The following is a 20,708-nucleotide window of genomic DNA, read 5'->3' as shown; positions in this document are numbered from 1 at the left end:
GTGTAATGTCAGGCAAGTCATGGCCCTGCACCTCAGCATACTCATCATAAAATGGAATTAAATAAGCTCCCTCCTCCAGTGTTTCAATATTTTCACAATTTCATATTTAATAGTTAACATTTATAGGCAGCTGGAGGTACACTGTGGTGAGATCGGGGCCCAGAAATCTAGATGGAATTAATTATTTGTGTACAGATGGTGATTGAAATTATCTTCCATTCTCTAGCTGACTGCATTAGAAACACCTAGAGCCGAGGGTGATAGCTGAGGGGTGGGAGTCAGATGGCTGTCCATAATCTGGTATGGTACTCTGGAAAGATTACACGCGTGAGAGAAACGCTTGTAGAAAAGTCAGCTGAGGTAGACTGCCGGAGAGCGAGTTGGAGGCTCCCGAGGCTCTTTTCCCCTCCCCTTCTCTGCTCTCCCCCTCCCCCACCCCTGCCACTCGCTGATTCTGACTACCTAGGTACAAAGGTAGAGAATTCCTTGGGGTCTCTGGCCAGGAAGCCTTTCATTGTCCTGCTCTGACGCTAAACTAGGGGAATGGGAAGCGGCTGTGCTCCCCTCTTTCTCGCTCCTTGCCACGCGGGTCTTGCAAGCGGTTAGCAGCAGTTTCAGGCCGCAAGCAGTCGCTTCTGTAAAGCTAAGGACTGAGTGTGTGTGTTGTGCGTTGTGTGCTGTATGTTGTGTGTTGGGAGGAGGGTTGGGGGTGGGATTCCGTGACGTAACCAGCTCCACCTCCTGGTGCATATAAGGGGCACTTGGCGCGCAACGACCCCAAGCAGCAGCTTCGAAACCTCAGCCCACGAACTCGGCAGCCCCAACCCAACTCGGCTTAACTCAGCTTCACCGAACCTGATCGGAGACTGTCTGCTCCCAGGGCTCGCAACAGCTCTCTGGTAAACCTTGGGGGCCGACACGTGTGTCAGAGGGGGACGGTGAGGGTCCGGGCATACCTAGGATTCTCGGGCAAACATGGCATGCAATTGCATCAGCGCGGCCGTGTGTTGCTGGCGAGACCCCAGCCCCGGCAGCCAAGGCTTCCATCTCCACCTCAGCCCCAGACCGCTTCTAGATGGGGGCATAAGAATCTGGGAGCCGAGTCGGGGGGCATAGGGCGGAACCCCTCGGCTCTGGGGCGAGCAATGTCGGGCTGCTCGGGGACCCGTCTCGGGGCGCTTCTCCAAATCTTTAGATGTCGAAGCCCCTCCCCACCGGTGATGGCTTGCTGGTCTGCCTAGCGGGGCGGGAGGAAGTGTGGGGAACATTTGTTTACTCTTCTGGGCAACCGCAGCGCCTGTTTCGCGGTGTGGCTTGGTGAGGAGGGATGGAATCGAGTCGGTGCTCACTTTTGATTTGCAGCAGACATGGGTCCTCCTTCCTTCCCTCTGGCGATCTAGGAGCCTTGCCAATTAAGTAGCCCCGGGGGCGGCCTTTAAGCGCTGAAAGGCGACGCGGATATACGGTGTGAGAAGGGGCTTCTCCTCAGAGTTGCTGGCTCCCTGGGTTGAGTTATGTTAATTCCCAAGGAGCTACAGGCCAGGCAACAGGCACAGATGCGGCTCCATGGTTCCTGAGCTGGGGTCTAGGATAAACCTGATAGTTTCTGGGCCAGAGAAAGAGGAGACTAATACTGAGTGAGCACCTAGTAGGTGCCGGGCCACTGGACTATAGGGGCTTTCACACGTCTTTTCTGAAACTGGTCCTTCTACAAACCTGTTGGGTATTGTTGTTCCTACTTGTAGAGGAAGAAACTGAGGTCTCGGGAAAATGACTTGCCTTTGTCCCTCCAGTAGGTGCCTTCCCCTCCCCCCCACAGCTCCTGGGTCTGGTGGAGTGGGTATTGTAATTCACTCCAAGAGCTTAAGGATAATGAGCCCTACTGAAGGGCTTTTGTCTTGTTTTTCACCATATCCTAGAATCCTCTTCAGTTCCAGCAAGAATGCTGTGGCGGGCTCTTCGCAGATTGGGTCAAAAGCTGGTGCGCAGACGTACACTGGAGCCAGGCGTGGCCGAGACTCGCCTTGCCAGATGCCTGAGCACTTTGGATTTGGTGGCCCTGGGTGTGGGCAGCACATTGGGGGCGGGCGTGTATGTTCTGGCTGGTGAGGTGGCCAAAGATAAAGCAGGACCATCCATTGTGATCTGCTTTTTTGTGGCTGCCCTGTCTTCTGTGTTGGCTGGGCTGTGCTATGCGGAGTTTGGTGCCCGGGTTCCCCGTTCGGGTTCTGCATATCTGTACAGCTATGTCACCGTGGGTGAACTTTGGGCCTTCACCACAGGCTGGAACCTCATCCTCTCCTATGTCATTGGTGAGCTGGTGGGGCTGGGAGAGCACTGCACAGCCAGTGAAGGGGCTTTGTGAGGAAATCTGGGTGGAATGGTCAAGTGAGGTATTCATCAGTCACAGGACTATAGTACTCTGAAATGTGTATGTGTGTGTGTGTGTGTGCTGGGGAGCTGAGAGGGGTTGAAGGTGTGGGAAGTGCTCATTCTAGTTACTTCTGCCCTGGTTTCCTTAAACGACTGGTTTTGGTTCTTAAAAAGTATGAAGAGGTGAAAATTGCTGGGGTTCTTGAGAGACTGGTGTGGAAGTGGGGAGAGGTGAGAGGTAACGACCCCATGTTTCTCCTTCTGCCCCACCAGGTACAGCCAGTGTGGCCCGGGCCTGGAGCTCAGCTTTTGACAACTTGATTGGGAACTACATCTCTCAGACCCTGCAGGGAAGCATTGCACTGCATGTCCCCCATGTCCTCGCAGAATATCCAGACTTCTTTGCCATGGGCCTTGTGTTGTTGCTCACTGGTGAGGCAGTGGGCAGGGACAGTGATGGGAGCAGGGCTAGGAGGGGAGGGGCCTAGCCTGAGAACACCTTGGTGGAGGTGAGAATGGTGAGAAAGAAGAGAAGAGGAATGGTTTGCACCTAGAGGTGGGGAAATGAAGCTTGGACTGAGGCCTTTTCCTTCTCAGGGTCCTGAATGCCTCTTTTCCACAGGGTTGCTGGCTCTGGGAGCTAGTGAGTCGGCCCTGGTTACCAAAGTGTTCACAGTGGTGAACCTTCTGGTTCTTGGTTTTGTTATCATCTCTGGCTTCATGAAGGGGGACCTGCACAACTGGAAGCTCACAGAAGAGGACTACAAACTGGCCATGGCTAGGCTCAATGACACCGATAGGTTAGGAGACTCATGCTCACGAAATGCAGAGCTGGGAGCCTGGTGGCGAGCAGTGGCATGGGAGCTGAGGGATTCTGGAATGGGAGTGTGGACAGGTGGGAGTCAGGCCTTGAAGACCTAGCTAAGTCGTCTGGCATTAGAGGAAAGGGGCAGAGTACGCTGAACACACCTTTTTACCTTTTCCTTTCCATCCCTTCTTCCACTTAAGCTTGGGCCCTTTGGGCTCTGGAGGATTTGTGCCTTTCGGCTTCGAGGGGATTCTCCGTGGAGCAGCTACCTGTTTCTATGCATTTGTTGGTTTCGACTGTATTGCGACCACTGGTACCACAGTCACCCCATTCTGTGTGGGGCTTGGGCACAGCATGTGCTCAGGGTGCATGCTGTTTGGGGGTGGTAGAGAAGTGAGCCGGCTGCCCTGATTCTCAGCCTCATGCCCCTTCCCACAGGGGAAGAGGCCCAGAGTCCCCAGCGCTCCATCCCCACTGGCATTGTGATTTCGCTGTTGGTCTGCTTTCTGGCGTATTTTGGTGTCTCTTCAGCACTCACGCTGATGATGCCTTACTACCAGCTTCAACCTGAAAGTCCCTTGCCTGAGGCATTTCTCCATACTGGATGGGCCCCTGCCCGCTATGTTGTGGCTATCGGATCCCTCTGTGCTCTTTCGACCAGGTCAGTGGAAAATGTTTCTTCTTCGCTGTCGGAGTGCTACGTTAGGCTATTCAGTACCAGAGAACACCCCCTAAAAGGGCTCTGAGGAGAAGGCAGAGACTGCCTCCCTTCACAGTCAACTCATGCCATTCTGCGCATTCTTTTTTCCAGCCTTTTGGGCTCTATGTTCCCCATGCCTCGGGTGATCTACGCAATGGCAGAGGATGGCCTCCTGTTCCGTGTCCTTGCCCGGATCCACACCGGCACACACACCCCCATCGTGGCCACTGTTGTTTCTGGCATTATTGCAGGTGAAAAACTGTCTTTGCCCTTCCCCTAGTTGTTTAACCAACTCCCTTAACTTTGCTCTTCCCTTCTCTCATTTCTTGTTTCCTGCCCATCAATTTCAGCATTCATGGCATTCCTCTTTGAACTCACTGATCTTGTGGATCTCATGTCAATTGGGACCCTGCTTGCTTACTCCCTGGTGGCTATTTGTGTTCTCATCCTCAGGTGAGACTCCCTTCCTCCGCATACTATGATTTGGGTTTGTATTCTTGGATGAGGAATGGTGCGAATCTGCTCCTTCTTCCTCCTCTGTTTTCATGATTCTGCCTTGCCTTGAGGAATATGGATATCCCTCCCTGCCAAAAAGAGCTTGTGTCCTCATGGTGATGAGGAAGGTTAAGCTGCTTGGGAGGAGATGGTAAAGTGGTTAAGGGTGGTTAATAATGCCTTGTTATTCTTGCCTCAGGTATCAGCCTGACCAGGAGATGAGAAACGAGGATGATGAAGTGGAGTTGCAGGAGGAGAAGATACCTGAAGCAGAGAAGCTGACCCTACAGGGACTATTTTGTCCATGCAATTCCATCCCCACTCCACTCTCCGGCCAAGTTGTCTATATGTGTTCCTCGCTGCTTGGTGAGCTGTGGAATTTTTCCCTGGGGTGGCTCTGAGCTCAGCATGATGGGGGTGAGGGGAGTGCATGTCATTTGCTGGCTGAAGAACACGAGACAGGGTGACCCTCCCTGGAATGGGGTTCCTCATGTCTTAGCACACTGGTCTTGAGCTGGGTTTGATCTTTGTGAACTTGACCCTTGAAGCTTTGCTGCTGACCATCCTGTGCCTGGTACTGGTCTGGTGGCCAGTTCCGCTGCTCTCCAGGGACCCCGCATGGATTGCAGTGGTTGTGCTGCTTCTGCTGCTCATTACTGGGATCACTGGAGTCATCTGGAGGCAGCCCCAGAGCTCCATTCCCCTTCACTTTAAGGTAAATGACCTCTTTCTTTCCCCCCACCAAACCATCTTGGAAGAATAGGCCCTAGTTACCTTGTGGTCAGCTGGGGTTTATAGATACTCTTTAATTGGACAAGAAAGGAAAGAGGGAGATACCTAGGCCAGAGACTTTTCTCATCCTCCCTAGTTCTCTGCAGTTCCATTTCCCTAAACTCTGCGTATTCTTTGGGGGGCCCATGTGAGATACAATAAATGAGTGGGTGCTGAATACTACACAGTTGGAGTATGAGTTGGACTTTCCCTTTCCTGGCCTGAGTAGGTTAGGAATCTCTTTCTAGGTCACCCTGTGGTACAAAGAAGATTGTCCTTTGTTCCCAGGTACCTGCTTTGCCTCTCCTCCCACTAATGAGCATCTTTGTGAATATTTACCTTATGATGCAGATGACAGCTGGCACCTGGGCCCGATTTGGGGTCTGGATGCTGATTGGTAGGTATCCACTTGAAGAATAGGCCTCTTGGATGGCTTATCCCAACTCTTTCCTCTTGGTCTTTAGGGTCACTATTTCCCTATCTCACAGCTACCTTTCTCCACTAGGGTTTACTATCTACTTCACCTATGGGATCCAGCACAGCCTGGAAGAGGTTAAGAGTGACCACCCCCCACTCAAGTCTCGGGCCAAAACTGTAGATCTTGATCTCAGCAGTGCCTGTACACGTTCGATTTGACCTTGTAGCACCTGAGTGCTGTCCCGGTCCCCCTGCACAATAGCGGAGACCACTCTGGACCACATGAAGAGCTAGGCTTCACACAGATGTGGGCAGGGAAACACTAATGGAGCTCTGTATTTATTGTGGTGTGAAGGGTGTGTCTTTGCTGCTCCTTACCTTTTTTCAATTGTCTACTTTTTAATCATGGCTGTAGCTGCTTATCGACTTTTAAAAAATCATTAAAAGAAACTAGAAGAAGAAACTATGTCTTGTTCTTTGCTTGCTGAGAGATGAGGTGAATGCTGACTTCAGCATGGAGAGCTTCAGAGAAGTCCTGTGTTTGCTCCAGTCATCACAAAAATAGCTGTTGTGCCTGTGTGCGTTTCTTGCTAGGTTGGGTCTGAGAAGGGTGGTGTAAGCAGCCAACAGGTCTAGTGACACTTTAAGGAAGGATCTTGAGATGTTTTTCCCTTGCTACACTAAAGGTCAGGTTTTGAGTAAGTAGAGAGCAACATTGGTCTCTGGGATTTGGGGGTGGACTCTGATTTCAACACTGGCATTGGTCAGGGCCTACACTGAGACCATTGTCTTCTGTTCCACCGCATCTGGCTGGACCGGTCCCAGATTCCTGTGACTGCCTGGGCAACAGAAATTTTGGCTGGGTGTTTGGCACTGCTGGGAGGAGGGGTGTACAATGAGAGGGGCTTTGGTAAAGGACTATATGGAAGTCTAGGTAACCAATTACTATAGTAGTGGTATGGGAACAGGTCAGAGCTCTGCATAGACCAAGAACTCTTCAACAAGCATGTGGAGCTCCTATAAAATGCTAGGCCCCATTGTCAGGTGTTGGAGTTGTAAATGTGAATAAAACATAATCCCTGCCCTCAAGAACTCACAATCTAGTGGGGGAGACAAGCAGAACATGAAACCATATAACGTGTGCCAGGGCAGGGGGGCTGCTGAGTGCTCCAGAAAGCACAGAGAAGGCTTCTGAGAAGGCCCTGGGGATTGAGTAGGTTGTGGACTGGGGAGGCACAAAACTGGAAATGTGAAAAAGCATATTATATTTGGGGCTATATGGCATGTATGGGGCTGTGTTGAAAGACAACAGACCATAGAGTGGCCTTTTATACCCTACCAAGGAATTCAGGTATTTATCTTAGAAATGGGGGGTGTGGGTATGGAGGGCCAGGGGTGGGGGTGGAGTAGTCCCTAAAGGATTCCAAATGAGGGAATAGTTGGATTTGTTAGCCTGGCAGCAGCAAGGAGGATGGCTTGGAAGAGGATAGGGGAACCTAGAGCAAGGTAACAGCTACCCTAAATTGAGTATTTATTACATGCTGGGTAACTGCATACAATCTCATTTAGTCCTTGCAATAACCCTATGAGGTAGATGTTTTGATAATTTTTTATAGATGAGGAAACAGGTTTTGGGTAAGAAATATGCTCTAGGTCACAGGGAATGGTCAGGGGCCAGGATAGAAATAGTTCTGACTTGGCAACCTGTGCTCTTTAGTATGATATTGCTAGCAGTATTAGTAATTAGGAGGGAATTAAAGTCATTTGGGTAAAATATTGCAGGATTTTTGGCCACTTGAATATATATAGGAGGTGAGAAAGAAGTGGATGACTTAGGTTTTTGGGGGAATGATCAAACTATTAGCCAAGATAGAGAGCATAAGAGGAAGAGTGTATCTGGGAAAAGACGAATTCAGTTCTAGATATGCTGAGTTTATAAACACTATACAAGTATAGTTCGGCTTCATACAGGTGAAGATGTAATCAACAGTTAGAACTTGGAGGTAGGCTAGAGGTCTGGGCTAGAGTTACAGGTTTAGGAGTCAACTCAGGACAAGCTGGGGCTAAAAACTGCCTTGAGGCAAAAATAAAAAGAATTTGCAGTACAAATGATACAATTTCTTTTCATACAAGGAGCTCTTAAAAATCAGTATGATGAATAACCTGATGAAAAGGTGAGTAAAGGGTATAGTTTTCAGAAAAAATTATAAAACCAATATATGAAAAGATACTCAACCTCACTCATTAATAAAATGCAAATTGAAACAACCTTGGATCTGTTCTTACAGACTGGCAAAACACATTTCAATTTGTGTTGGCAAAAGTGAGAGTAAAGAGTATTATGCATGATGTGGATATGCATTCTTGTAACTTGTGGAAGGTAATCTGATGATACAGGAATTGAAAACATTCATTTTGATCTGAGAATTCCACTCACAGGAATTTAAAAATTTTTATGTATTTAGGGATATTTACTGTGATGTTATTTATGATAGTATATAACTTGGAAGCTACCTAATGACCTAATGTGCATGAGCAAGGAACTAGTTAAGTTACAATACATTAATTCAGTGGAATACTTACACAGCCATTTAAAAAATGAGAATCACATGTGCCAAGAGGTGATATGGAAAGATCTCAAAAATGCACTGTTTAGTAGAAACAAAATAACAATGTCAAAGTGCAGAACATTTGTGTGAAAGACCAAAAGAGGATGTACTTATACATACTTTTTTTTCTGAAAATATATACAAGAAACCATTAACCTCTGGTTTCTCTTCTGTACTTTTTCAGTTTTTTTAAAAACCATTTTGTTTTTCAAACAAGTGTTACTTTCTTCATTTCTTTTATAATCATCATGATAGTAAAAGATTGGGGGAACTCAACATTTTAGGGATAGAGGAGGACTCAGTGCAGGAGATGGAGAAGGAATGATTGAAGAGACAGGAGATGATGCAGAAGTCTAGGGAGGAAATAACTTCAGGACCGGTCAACTGTGCCCATTGCTGCCTAGAGAGCCAAGTTCAGTAAGATAGGGAGAGCTAAGCAGTCATTAGTTTTGTCAGCTGGTAGGTAATTGGTCATTTCAAGATCAGTTTCGGTCAGATGGTTGGGGTGGTAGCCATATTACAGGTTAGTATAACCTTCATAAATTTCTTTATTTGTATAACTCTTACACTATTAAGAAATATTCACCTTTTCTTTTTAGCTTAAATACACTTATTTAAAAAAGAAAACCTTTTACCACTATCATATGTGGAAAACAAAGTATTTTCTTAATACACATTAAAATAAAAATATCCCACTATTAAAAAATGTTTGCACTACCTAAATAATCACAGACAGTAGCCCCCCCTTGTCTGTAGTTTCCCTTTCTGCGGTTTCAGTTCTCGGTCAACTGCGGTCTGGAAGCAGATGATCCTCCTTCTGACATGTAGTCAGAAGGTCATCAGTAGCTTAATGCTCTTTCTTAGTGCCTATGTCATTCACCTCACTTCATCTCATCACATTGGCATTTCATCATTTCACATCATCACAAGAAGTGTGAATACAGTACCATAAGATATTTTGAGAGACCACATTCATACAACTTTTCTGACAGCATATTGTCATAATTCTATTTTATTGTTAATGTTAGTTTCTTGTTGGGCCTAATTTATAAATGAAACTATCATAGGCATGTACATATAGAACAAAACAGTTTACACAGGGTTCAGTATTTTCTGTGGTTTCAAGCATCCCCTACAGATATGGCGGGGACTACAGTATGCCACACTTTGGAAACACTTAGGCAGTTAACACAGTGAATAATCTTTTTAGGATGCTGTGCTTGAAGTTGGAGTAGAAAATTGCTTTAGGCATGATTTGTTCTTAATATCCTCAAGGAGTCAGAGAAAATATTAGCCCAAATAAGTACGAAGACACAGAGTAGGAAATGACAAGTTTCTTAAGAGGTATGCGTGAAGCATGAGAATTCACATGAGGGAGTTCTGGGAAGCCTTCCTGGTGGCTGAGGCTCTTAAGCTAGGGCTTAAAGGGTAGGTAAAATATGTAATTCCAGAAATTACAGAGCATTTCAGGAGGAGAGAAACTTGTGCATGAAAGCAAGAAGATGGAAAACGTTTATAATTCACTTTACCTGGAGCCCAGGATTTTGAAGGGGTGAAGTGGAAAAAGAAGGCAGGAAAGGTAAATTACAGGCAATCTCTTGAAGGCCATTCATTCCAGGGCCTGCAACTGAAGGGCAAGAGTGTGTGGATAAGTGTGGTTAGTACATGTGAAGGAGAGAGTGGGTCAGTGATTTAGTCAATGAATTACACCTCTGCTACCCAGTCACGTGTTTTCACACCCCAGATCTGGCCAGAATGTGTACCTCTGAAATCACTAATTCAAACATCAAGTTCTCCGTCTACGATTTTCCAAGCTTCCCCAGTTCACTTGCTCAAGTGACTCAACTGCAACCATTCTTGGACCCCATGAATCCTCCAATTCACTCTCCCTCCCACATGTACTTTCTTTTTATCAGTTTCCTCCAGTCTTTATTTTGCTCCCTTTCCCACTTACATTCCTGAATTTATTATCATGATCACTTGTGCAAACATCTTTACCTCCCTAGGCAATACTCCAGAGTATACTTCATCTCCTGCAACCTGGAGGAATTAAACATCTCCATACTTTCCCCTGTGTAGTTAAGAGTGTTGGAGGCAATGACACAACTGGGCAGGTTAAGGATCATCAGTCTGGACTAGGCCTTACTCACTGCTGGTAATCCACCTTTTCTCTCTCATTCCCCTGCTCTGAAACAACTGCTTCATACCTTGTTCACCTTCTTCAGATCTCTCCCTCCTACTCTCTGCTGTTGTCTTTGTTTCATACTTCAATGCAAAAACACATGCCCATCAGATAAAACTCCCTCATCTTCCTGTAGACTTAAAAAAAATGAAATAGCTTCTTTTTTCCCACTTTAATGATAGAAGTATGTGTTAATTGTGGGAAATTCAAAACCTGAAAAATACAAAGAAGAAAGTAAACATTCTCCCAAATCCCACCACTCAAAGATGAACATTGTTAACATTTTGGTAAATACTTTCTAGACATTTTTGTTCAAATACACATACAATTTTACATGAGTACATACCTTCTCTGTCAGCTTTTTACTTTTTCTTTTTTTTTAATGATTTACATATTAGTGGGATTAGTTGGTCCCTGTAGCCACTTATGTCTCTCCCCATTCATACCCAGGTGAAAACCATTCCGAGAGTTCTTGAGTCACTCAAATCTATGTAATTACATCTTTTTGAGCAGTTGCTTTTTACTTTTTTAAGCTCAATGGCAGGATATAGGCATTTTCCTTAGTATATCTTTAGATTGTTTTCACAGCAATGCTTTTTAAAGGCTGTGTAAGTGTGCCACTGTATTGTACTAATGTACCCTAAGTTGTATAACTAGTCCACATTTAACCAGGTGAACATTTAAGTGGTTTACAACACTTTGGTGAATATTTCTGTTAATCTATGTTTGCAAATTTTTCCAATTTCTTCTCTAGGAAAATTCCTAGAAGAGGAATTGTTCAAAAACAGGCTGCACATTTAGGATTTTGATATATATTGCCAAACTGCCCTTCAGAAAATTTGCAATAGTTTGTACTTCTACCAGCAGTACACCAGAGTGCCCAGTTTGTGTATCTTACTAATTTGAGGTTCTGGTAGTCTTTTTAACCTTTGCCAATCTGTTAAATGAAAAAAAAAAACTACCTTGGCTTAATTTACATTCTTTGATTGCTGGTGAGGCTGAATTTCTTTCCATGTGTTCACTGGCTATTTATATTTTCCTCCTGTGTAAATTGTCTGGTCATGTCCTTCCATGAATTATTTGCTAGAGTATTTGTCTTTTTCATTTTAGTTTTAAGGGCTCTTTTTAGGTTAGATGCATTAACTATTTATCTGCTACATATGTTGAAAAGTCTTTTCCTAGTCTCTTTCAACCTTGCTTAGAGTGTCATTCAGAAGATTTCAATTTTTCTGTTGTAAAACTTATCATTACTTTTCCTTTTTGATTCTGGTTTTCAGACCATGTTTAGATCTTGCTATAGTGTTTGTAAAATATTCACCTATATTTCCTTTTAGAAATTTTGTGATTCAATTTAATTTTGATTAACACAAAACTTACTTGGTATATAAAGTGAGGCAGGTATCTAGTTTTATTTTTTTTAATGGCTATCCAGTTGTTTCAGTACTTTTTCCTGAGTAACACTTCTCCCACTGCTTTGCATCATTTCTATATATACTTGGGTTGGTTTCAGGACTCTGTTTTGTTCCATTTATCTGTCTGCACTATTACCATACAATTTTATTTACAGTAGTTTTAATATTTGGTAGAACAAGCCCCTCTCCCTTACTCCATTATTACTTTCATTTTTTAGAATTTTCCTGCCTGTAATTGCATATTTATTCTGAAAGTGTTTTTCTTCTTTTAACAAAGTATAATGCTAGTTTATTAATTAATTTGCATTCTTGCTTGCTTACTCTTTTTTAATCCATTCTATTAATAGGAGTCTTAATAAGCTCTCATTAGATCCCAGGTAGTTCACCTACCTCATGTACTACCTATTTCACCATTTCCGCATCAATCTGCTAAAGGGTAGAAGTAGAAGATTTGTAGTTTCTGCTAAGGTAAGGGAAGATAATCTACAGCATGTGGAGTGCCACTGATGGCATTTTACTGCTCACTCTTGCATATCCCTCTCTATTGCACCTGTTTCTGTTATCCCCTTTCCTCTCCCTTCTCTTTCACCTTTTTTCTGTCTCTTTTAATTCTCACTTACTTGTGATATCTAGGGAGGCTCTCTGGGTGGAAAACAAACACTGGAACCCATACAACATCAGGATTTTTACCTTTTATGCGTATTTTCCTTTATTCACTACCGTTCAAGGCAGTGGTGTCAGCACAGTTGCCCTGATTTTGGAGGCATCTTTATAGTCAGTATTAATCAATAGAGTCATTTGATTCTTGTATGCCTTATATAAGATTGGATAATACAATTTTTATTCTACTACAGACATTTTTAATCACTAAGAGCTCAAGAAGCCTGTGAAAGGGCCACTGTTGGCCTGAGAGCTGAGGTCTAATTATTGCCCTGTTTGTTTGTCTGTTCATCCATGAACAAAGAAGTGGTAGAGCCAGGGGCCTGGGTGCGATTATGGAAGTCGGGAGCCCTTAGTTTGTCAACCAGGAAAGGGGAATGATAATGGAAACTAATATTTGTTAAGTATCTACTATATGCCTGCTACTATCCTAGATGCTTTATGTACACTATGCCATTGAACCAGAAGCCCAGAACTACTTTTATTCCCATTTTACAGATGAGAAAATTGAGGCACTGAGAGTCTAAGTAGCTAGCACCAGGTCACACCATATGTGGTGCATGAGGATTCAGTGGACTATGGGATACTTTACTGCCCTTTTCCATAAGACTTCCTCCCCTAATTTGGCAGTCTGGGATTGTGAAATGAATACCAAAGTGCAGGATACAAAAGAAGAGGAGTTAATAACAATACTTTCTCTGTTTTCCCTTTTTTCTTCACTGTGCTATGTGATCTACATGCAGAAAATTTAGAGAGGGAAAAGAAATTATTTTTAGAAACTCCATCTTTTCCACAGTAAATAATGACTGACTCTGAGACTCTCAGGATCAGGAGGCAACTCTATTAATGTTCCCAAAACTGAAGCCACAGTTTCTCTTCTTTATCCTATTAGACGGATCCAAATCTGGCTCGACTGAGGCACACAAAGCTTAAAAGAGGGGTATGTGAGGGAAAAAACATGGGAAGTTTTGATTTTTGGTTCTTCTACAGATCTGGAGGCATCATGCTGTTGTCTCTGAATGGAGATTTCAGTAGAGGCCAGCTCTTCCGTTGCAAGCATTACCTATAGATTTATCTGGAATCAAACGTGTTTACTTATATACAGCATACCTGGAGATACTGCAGGCTCCTTCTCAGAACACTGCAATAGAGCAAGTCAAATGAATTTTTTCATTTACCAGTGCATGTAATAGTTATGTTTACACTATACTGTGGTCTATTAAGTGTCCAATAGCAGTAAGTCTAAAAAATATACATGCCTTAATTAAAAATACATTATGGCTAAAAAATGCTAACCATCAGTTAAGCTTTCAGTGAGTGGTAATCACTGATCACAGAGCACCATAAGAAATGAACAATAATGAAAAAGTTTGAAATATTGTGAGAATTACAAAATGGGACACAGGAGACTCGAAGAGAGTGCTGTGGGGAAAACAGCATCTACAGACTTGCTCCACGTGGAGTTGCCCCAAACCTGCCCTTACTTCCTAGGCCTGAGCCAGAGATTTAAAAATGGACAGCGATAATTTTCGTTTCATGGACTTTAAAGTGTAAAAACAGGCAGTATCTGTGAAGTGCAATAAAGCGAAACCCACTACAATGAGGTATGCCTGTATTCTACTCCCCTGTCCCTAAAGCCATTTGTTTGGAGATGGGTAGTATGCCGGCCCTTGCTGTGAGTCTGAAGGGGTCATTAGGTAGTTTCCATCAGATTTGACAGGACAGCGCAGCAGAAACATGTCTTGGAACTGCAGGGTTTTTCAGTCTCCTCAACTTCTAGTATTTCTGACCTATGCATTCTTGAATAACCAGTGGTCATATTATTAACTTTATTTTCTTCCCTCCCTCCCTGCCTGCCTTTCTCCCTTCTCATTCTTTTCAAGGTCTGCTCTTCTCTTTCCTGTAACCCTGGCCACGGCATGCTTCCCTCATTAATTGTAGCATGCTTCCAAGGCTGCAGCTCACTTCCCTGCTCTCACTGATTCCCGCACGGCCCTCTAACTGCCTCCCCCATGACATAAGGTCTAGATGGCGCTCCAAGGTTTACACTCTGTCATTTGAGGGTAAAGGCCAATCAAGGAGCAGCCTTTGTTTGACGTCAGGAAGTGGGGAGGAGATTTCTGAGCGTCAACGGATGGAGCTCTCAGCGTGTGGAGAGAAAGCTGGTGTTGGTGGTTCTGGCTGAGGTGAGTGATTTGGTAGGTAAGAAGGGCTAGAGGAGGGTCAGGTACAGGTTTGTTGGGTGGTTTATAACTAGCAAGAAGACGAGGCAATTATTCAACACTTTAATTTAGAGTGGCCCTGAGGCATAACTTGAACTGTGGAGCTGCTGTAGCTGACCCGCAGGTGAAGGAAGATGGCCAAAGGCAGGGTTTTTTTTCTTTACGTAGAAGAATTGCGGGGAGTGTGTGGAGCCTCTGTAAGCAGGAGAGCGCAGTTTGGATGTGAAAGACCTAAACCGAGTTGAAGCCCGGTGATCCTTGCGGGTGGGGAGGTGAAGGTGCTAGTTGGGCCTGCGAGAGCGGGAAGAAGGACAGCAAGTGATTGGATGCTTTGAATGTATGGGCAGGGGGCGATTTTGAACCAATTAGAAGAAACCAATGGGTATTAGCCAGACCAATCACAGCCCAAGCCCGAACTCTGGTTTCTCTGTTGCTGGGCAGATTTTGGTAAGAAAAGTTTTAGTATGAACATCTACTCTACGGTGGTTCACGTTGCCTGTCAGACTGGCCCCGCCCCTTCTCAACTACTTAAAAATAAAATGCCCTCAGAATTTTTTTCCTTTGGATAAGAAGTAACTGGAAAAATTTGGGAAGAAATTTATTGAGAAACCGGAGGACAAAGGACAGTATCATTAAAATATTTTCTTACTTCCTAGGCCGGAGCCAGAGATTTAAAAATGGACAACGATGATTTTCGTTTCATGGACTTTAAAGGTATATAGATTTGGTAAATAAAATGTCAAACTTCTACTCTGAGATCTTCTGAATGTATTTTCTTTCTGAATGTTATCTCTTTGGAGTACACATTGTACCAAATATTCTCATTTATTCTAGGAATACAATATAGATGTGTAAGATATAGATGTTTAAGACACTAACCCTTTTATAAAGTAATGTAGGGAAACAGAATCCACAATTCATAGCTTATTTTCTCAGGATATTTAGTGGCATGTGAGTAACATTAGACATTAGTTTAATCTGAAATACAAATCTACTGTGTTGAGTATATTAAAAAATTACTGCAAGATTCTGAAGTGCTTTTCCATAATTGTCAGTGAAAATATATATCCTGTGTAGTTTTAGGTTTGGGTGCATTTTATTGTATCTTAATTCTTTTGAAAATTGGTAATCCATGTATGGTATTTAAGGGAATTCCTAATGTACAAAACTAGTTTGAGCAGAACACCAGGTTCCTCAACCATGCCAGCTATGGGAGAGTTTATGGTATTTCATTTCTTCTGGGGACATGATTAGACCCATGATACATTCAGGTTCACATTCACATTATATAATAATGAAGTATGTTGTAAGCATGGTGGTTACAAATCTATGATTTGAAAAAGTTTAGGTCAATATTCTGCTAATGCTTGTCATTTAAAAACAAAAACAAAGCCCACTACCACTTAAGGTTTTATTTAATTTACTTATTTATTTATTAAGGTATAATTGATATACAATCTTATGAAGGTTTCACATGAGCAACATTCTGGTTACTACATTCACCCATATTATCAAGTACCCTCCAACACCCCATTGCAGTCACTGTCCATTAGTGTAGTAAGATGCTATAGAGTCACTACTTGTCTTTTCTGTGTTATACTGCCTTCCTCATTACCCCCTACATAATTTGTGTTAATCATAATGCCCTTTTGATCCCTTTTTCCCTTCCTTCCCACCCACCCTCCCCACCCCCTTCCCTTTGGTAGCTGCTAGTCCCTTTTTGGAGTTTGTGAGGCTGCTGCTGTTTTGTTCCTTCAGTTTTGCTTTTTGTTATACTTCATAAACGAGTGAAATCATTTGGTACTTGTCTTTCTCTGCCTGGCTTATTTCATTGAGCTTAATACCCTCTAGCTCCATCCATGTTGTTGCAAATGGTAGGGTTTGTTTTCTTCTATGGCTGAATAATATCCCATTGTGTATATGTACCACATATTTTAAATCCATTCATATACTGATGGACACTTAGGTTGCTTCCATATCTTGGCTATTGTAAATAGTGCTGTGATAAACATACTTAAGTTTTAATTTAGGATATGGTATCTTAAAGATATAAACACAGAATAGAAATTATGACCTTTATGTATATGGTATTTGAGAACTTGTATTTACATAAATATTTGAAGCACACAGAAATGTGTGGAAAATATAGTATAATAGACACCTATTACCTCCCACTAAGTTTTGTTGAATCTTCACAGTTTGCCATATGCTTCAGATTATTTAATTGTTTCAAAGAACTTAAAGATTACATGTACTAGTTTTACACTTTTAACATTTTACATGAATTGTATCATTTTGTGTGATTTGGTTTTCCTGCAGCTTGTCTGTTTTGCTCAGCTTTATGTTTTGGATATTTACCCCTATGAATATTTTAGCTCTGGTGCCTTTATTTCCACTGCTGATTAGTGCTATTACACTGAATGTAAGTGTACCACAATTTATTTATCCAGTCTCCTTTGTTGGATGTCTGAGTTGTTTCAAGTATTTGCTTTTACAAACAATAACTACAGTGAACATTGTGTTTTGGAGAGTTTAGCAGTTTTCAAACATTTGTGACTACTACCCATGACAACAAAATATAATTTTACATCACATCCCAGTATGTGCACACTGTATCAAAAGTTTAATGAAAGAGTTTTACCCTTTTTCACGTGCAATGCACTATGCTATTTTCTATTCTATGCTTTTTCATTTAAAAATGCTGCCTATGAGTCACAGAATGGATTTATTTCTTGAGCACTAGTGGTGAGGCTCTAGGGCAGTGCTTTCCAGTTGAAACATAGTACAGAGACAGTATTATAATTTCTACTAACATTAAAAAAAGTTAAATTGATGGATGGAGCTAGAGGGTATTATGCTCAGTGAAATAAGCCAGGTGGAGAAGGACAAGTACCAAATGATTTCACTCATATGTGGAGTATAAGAACAAAGGAAAACTGAAGGAACAAAACAGCAGCAGAAACACAGAACCCAAGAATGGACTAATAGTTACCAAAGGGAAAGGGACTGGGGACGATGGGTAGGAAGGGAGGGATAAGGGCGGAGAAAAAGAAAGAGGGCATTACGATTAGCATGTATAGTGTATGGGGGGCACGGGGAGGGCTGCGCAACACAGAGAAGACAAGTAGTGATTTTACAGCATCCTACTATGCAGATGGACAGTGACTGTGAAGGGGTATGTGGGGGGGACTTGGTGAAGGGGGAACCTAGTAAACATAATGTTCTTTCTGTAATTGTAGATTAACGATACCAAAAAAAAAGTTTAATTGATGACATTAATTCCAACAAAATAATTTAGCTCAATTTATCCAAAGTGTTATCATGTCAGCATGTAATTGATAAAAAAATTAATGAGATTTTATGTATTTTTTGTACAAAGTCTTTGAAGTCCTATATTTTATTCTTAAAACATATTTAACTCTGGACTTGCCACATTTCAAGTGCTCGGTAGTCATATGTGGCTACTGGCTACCCGATAGTGATAGTGCTGTTCTAGGGTATATATTTAGGAGTGGGACTGCTGGGTCAAAAGCTATGAGATCTTTAACTTTGTAGATATCGCCAAATTGCTGTCCAAAGTAGTTTTAACAATTTATATGCCTCCTCTCTTTCCTTTTTCCCTGTACCCTTGCTAATGTTTAGTATGGTCAGACTTAAAAAAATTTGCGTGTGTGAAGGGTGGTAGTGTTTTTAGTTAACATTTTATTTGGGAATAACTTTAGTTTTACAGAAAAGTTGCAAAGATAGTGCAGAGTTCCCATGTGCTCCTCAGCCAGTTTCATTTTCCCTGATGCTATCATCTTATTTAGGTTTTGTTTTAATTTGCATTTCCCTGATAACTAGTGAAGTTGGGTGTATTTTCATAGTCTTATTGACCATTTGAGTTTTCTTTTCTGTACCTAAAACTTTTTTAGTTGGTTCTGTAAAAATGAACCAAAAAATGTCATGTGGTGGCTCTAGGTCATTTTTTACATAGGGAGAGAATTGATATAACATCCACCTTTTTGTACCAACAATTCAAATCAATTTCAAGGCCAAGAAGGGATAGAAATTGGTCTAAGTTATCCCCATTTGGGGCTAAATTAGTGTAACTCCTTTTCTCCATGCCAGCTCCTCAATTGTTTGAAGATACATATGTCCCCTGGGAAGTCTCTTTTTCAGATTAAGCATTCTCAGTTATTCCTCATATTACATGGTTTCTAGTCCCCTCATCATTTTGTGTGCTGTCCTCTGAACATGCTCTATTCTTTTCATGTCATTCCTTAAAGTGTGGTACCCAGAACAGAACATAGTTCTCTAGGTTTGGTATGATCAGCACAAAATGATCTTTCTCTTTAGATTTAGGAGTGATCACCACTCTCTTTAGATACTGATACAGTTATGATTGAATTTGTTTTTATCTTTTTTTTGAATGGGTGCAGTCACACAACACTAATGACTAATTTTTAGCTTATAGCCCCTAAAAGAACATCAGTCTTTTTTTTGTTACCTGTTTCTTTTATTTTGATATCATTAATCCACAATTACATGAAGAACATTGTTTACTAGGCTCCCCCCTTCACCAAGTCCCCCCCACATATCCCTTACAGTCCATCTGCGTAGTAAGATGCTGTAAAATCACTACTTGTCTTCTCTGTGTTGCACAGCCCTCCCCGTACCCCCCATGCACTATACATGCTAATCATAATGCCCTCTTTCTCCTTCCCCACCCTTATCCCTCCCTTCCCTCCCATCCTCCCCAGTCCCTTTCCCTTTGGTAACTATTAGTCCATTCTTGAGTTCTGTGATTCCGCTGCTGTTCTGTTCCTTCAGTTTTCCTTTGTTCTTATACTCCACATATGAGTGAAATCATTTGGTACTTGTCCTTCTCCACCTGGCTTATTTCACTGAGCATAATACCCTCTAGCTCCATCCATGTTGTTGCGAATGGTAGAATCTGTTTTTTTCTTATGGCTGAGTAATATTCCATTGTGTATATGTACCACGTCTTCTTTATCCATTCATCTACTGATGGACATTTAGGTTGCTTCCATATCTTGGCTATTCTAAATAGTGCAGCGATAAACATAGGGGTGCATCTGTCTTTTTCAAACTGGAGTGCTGCATTCTTAGGGTAAATTCCTAGAAGTGGAATTCCTGGGTCAAGTGGTATTTCTATTTTGAGCATTCTGAGGAACCTCCGTACAGCTTTCCACAGTGGTTGAACTAATTTACATTCCCAACAGCAGTGGATAAAGGGTTCCCCTTTATCCACAACCTCACCAACATTTGTTGTTGTTTGTCTTTTTGATGATGGCGATCCTTACTGGTGTGAGGTGATATCTCATTGTGGTTTTAATTCGCATTTCTCTGATGACAAGCGATGTGGAGCATCTTTTCATGTGTCTGTTGGCTATCTGAATTTTTTCTTTAGATAACTGTCTATTCAGCTCCTCTGCCCATTTTTTTTTTCTACTTATGCATTTATTCTGTTGTGATATGTTTTTTTTTTTTTTTTTTTTTGATACTAACTTTTTTTTTTTTTTTTTTTGAGAGGGCATCTCTCATATTTATTGATCAAATGGTTGTTAACAATAAAATTCAGTATAGGGGGGTCAACGCTCAATGTACAATCATTAATCCATCTCAAGCCTAATTCTCGTCAGTCTCTAATCTTCTGAAGCATAACGAACAAGTTCTTACATGGTGAACGAATTCTTACATAGTGAATAAATTCTTACATGGTGAACAGTACAAGGGCAGTCATCACAGAAACTTTCGGTTTTGATCATGCAATATGACCTATAAACAATCAGGTCAAATATGAATATTCGTTTGATTTTTGTACTTGATTTATATGTTGATCCCACATTTCTCCTATTATTATTATTATTTTTATTTTTAATAAAATGCTGAAGTGGTAGGTAGATGCAAGATAAAGGTAGAAAACATAGTTTAGTGCTGTAAGAAGGCAAATGTAGATGATCAGATGATCAGGTGTGTGCCTATGGACTAAGTATTAATCCAGGCTAGACAAGGGCAGCAAGACATCCACGGATGCAGAAGATTTCTCTCAAAGC

At 42.3% G+C, this 20,708-nt stretch overlaps 2 protein-coding genes across 4 annotated transcripts in view; both read left to right on the top strand.

The window, feature by feature from the left end:
• The first annotated feature begins 459 nt into the window (after positions 1-459).
• On the top strand, positions 460-6,019 carry SLC7A3 (solute carrier family 7 member 3). Of its 3 annotated transcripts, XM_073227752.1 has the most exons (13): positions 460-474; positions 756-899; positions 1,920-2,312; positions 2,647-2,805; positions 2,996-3,173; positions 3,382-3,494; positions 3,620-3,842; positions 3,993-4,132; positions 4,232-4,334; positions 4,576-4,742; positions 4,925-5,091; positions 5,436-5,544; positions 5,653-6,019. In XM_073227752.1, exons 3-13 carry the CDS (start codon positions 1,943-1,945, stop codon positions 5,781-5,783), a joined length of 1,860 nt encoding a protein of 619 aa, XP_073083853.1. In that variant the 5' UTR covers positions 460-474; positions 756-899; positions 1,920-1,942; the 3' UTR covers positions 5,784-6,019. The 3 variants fall into 3 exon arrangements, with proteins under 3 accessions (XP_073083853.1, XP_017514909.1, XP_017514908.1); XM_017659419.3 differs by lacking the exon at positions 460-474 and having other exon boundaries at positions 703-899; XM_017659420.3 differs by lacking the exons at positions 2,996-3,173; positions 3,382-3,494.
• Positions 6,020-14,342: 8,323 nt separating this feature from the next.
• The window catches only part of TEX11 (testis expressed 11), a 391,628-nt gene continuing 385,262 nt past the window's right edge, over positions 14,343-20,708 (top strand). The window contains exons 1-2 of the mRNA XM_073227602.1: positions 14,343-14,613; positions 15,306-15,363. Of these exons, the coding sequence (XP_073083703.1) occupies positions 15,327-15,363 (37 nt within the window). The 5' untranslated portion in view covers positions 14,343-14,613; positions 15,306-15,326. The remainder of the gene's footprint in view (positions 14,614-15,305; positions 15,364-20,708) is intronic.

This window comes from Manis javanica, chromosome X (genome assembly GCF_040802235.1).
Source record: "Manis javanica isolate MJ-LG chromosome X, MJ_LKY, whole genome shotgun sequence".
NCBI classification, from domain to species: Eukaryota; Metazoa; Chordata; class Mammalia; order Pholidota; family Manidae; genus Manis; species Manis javanica.
The sequence above is the reverse complement of the archived record's forward strand: the minus strand, read 5'-3'. Positions and strand labels throughout refer to the sequence as shown.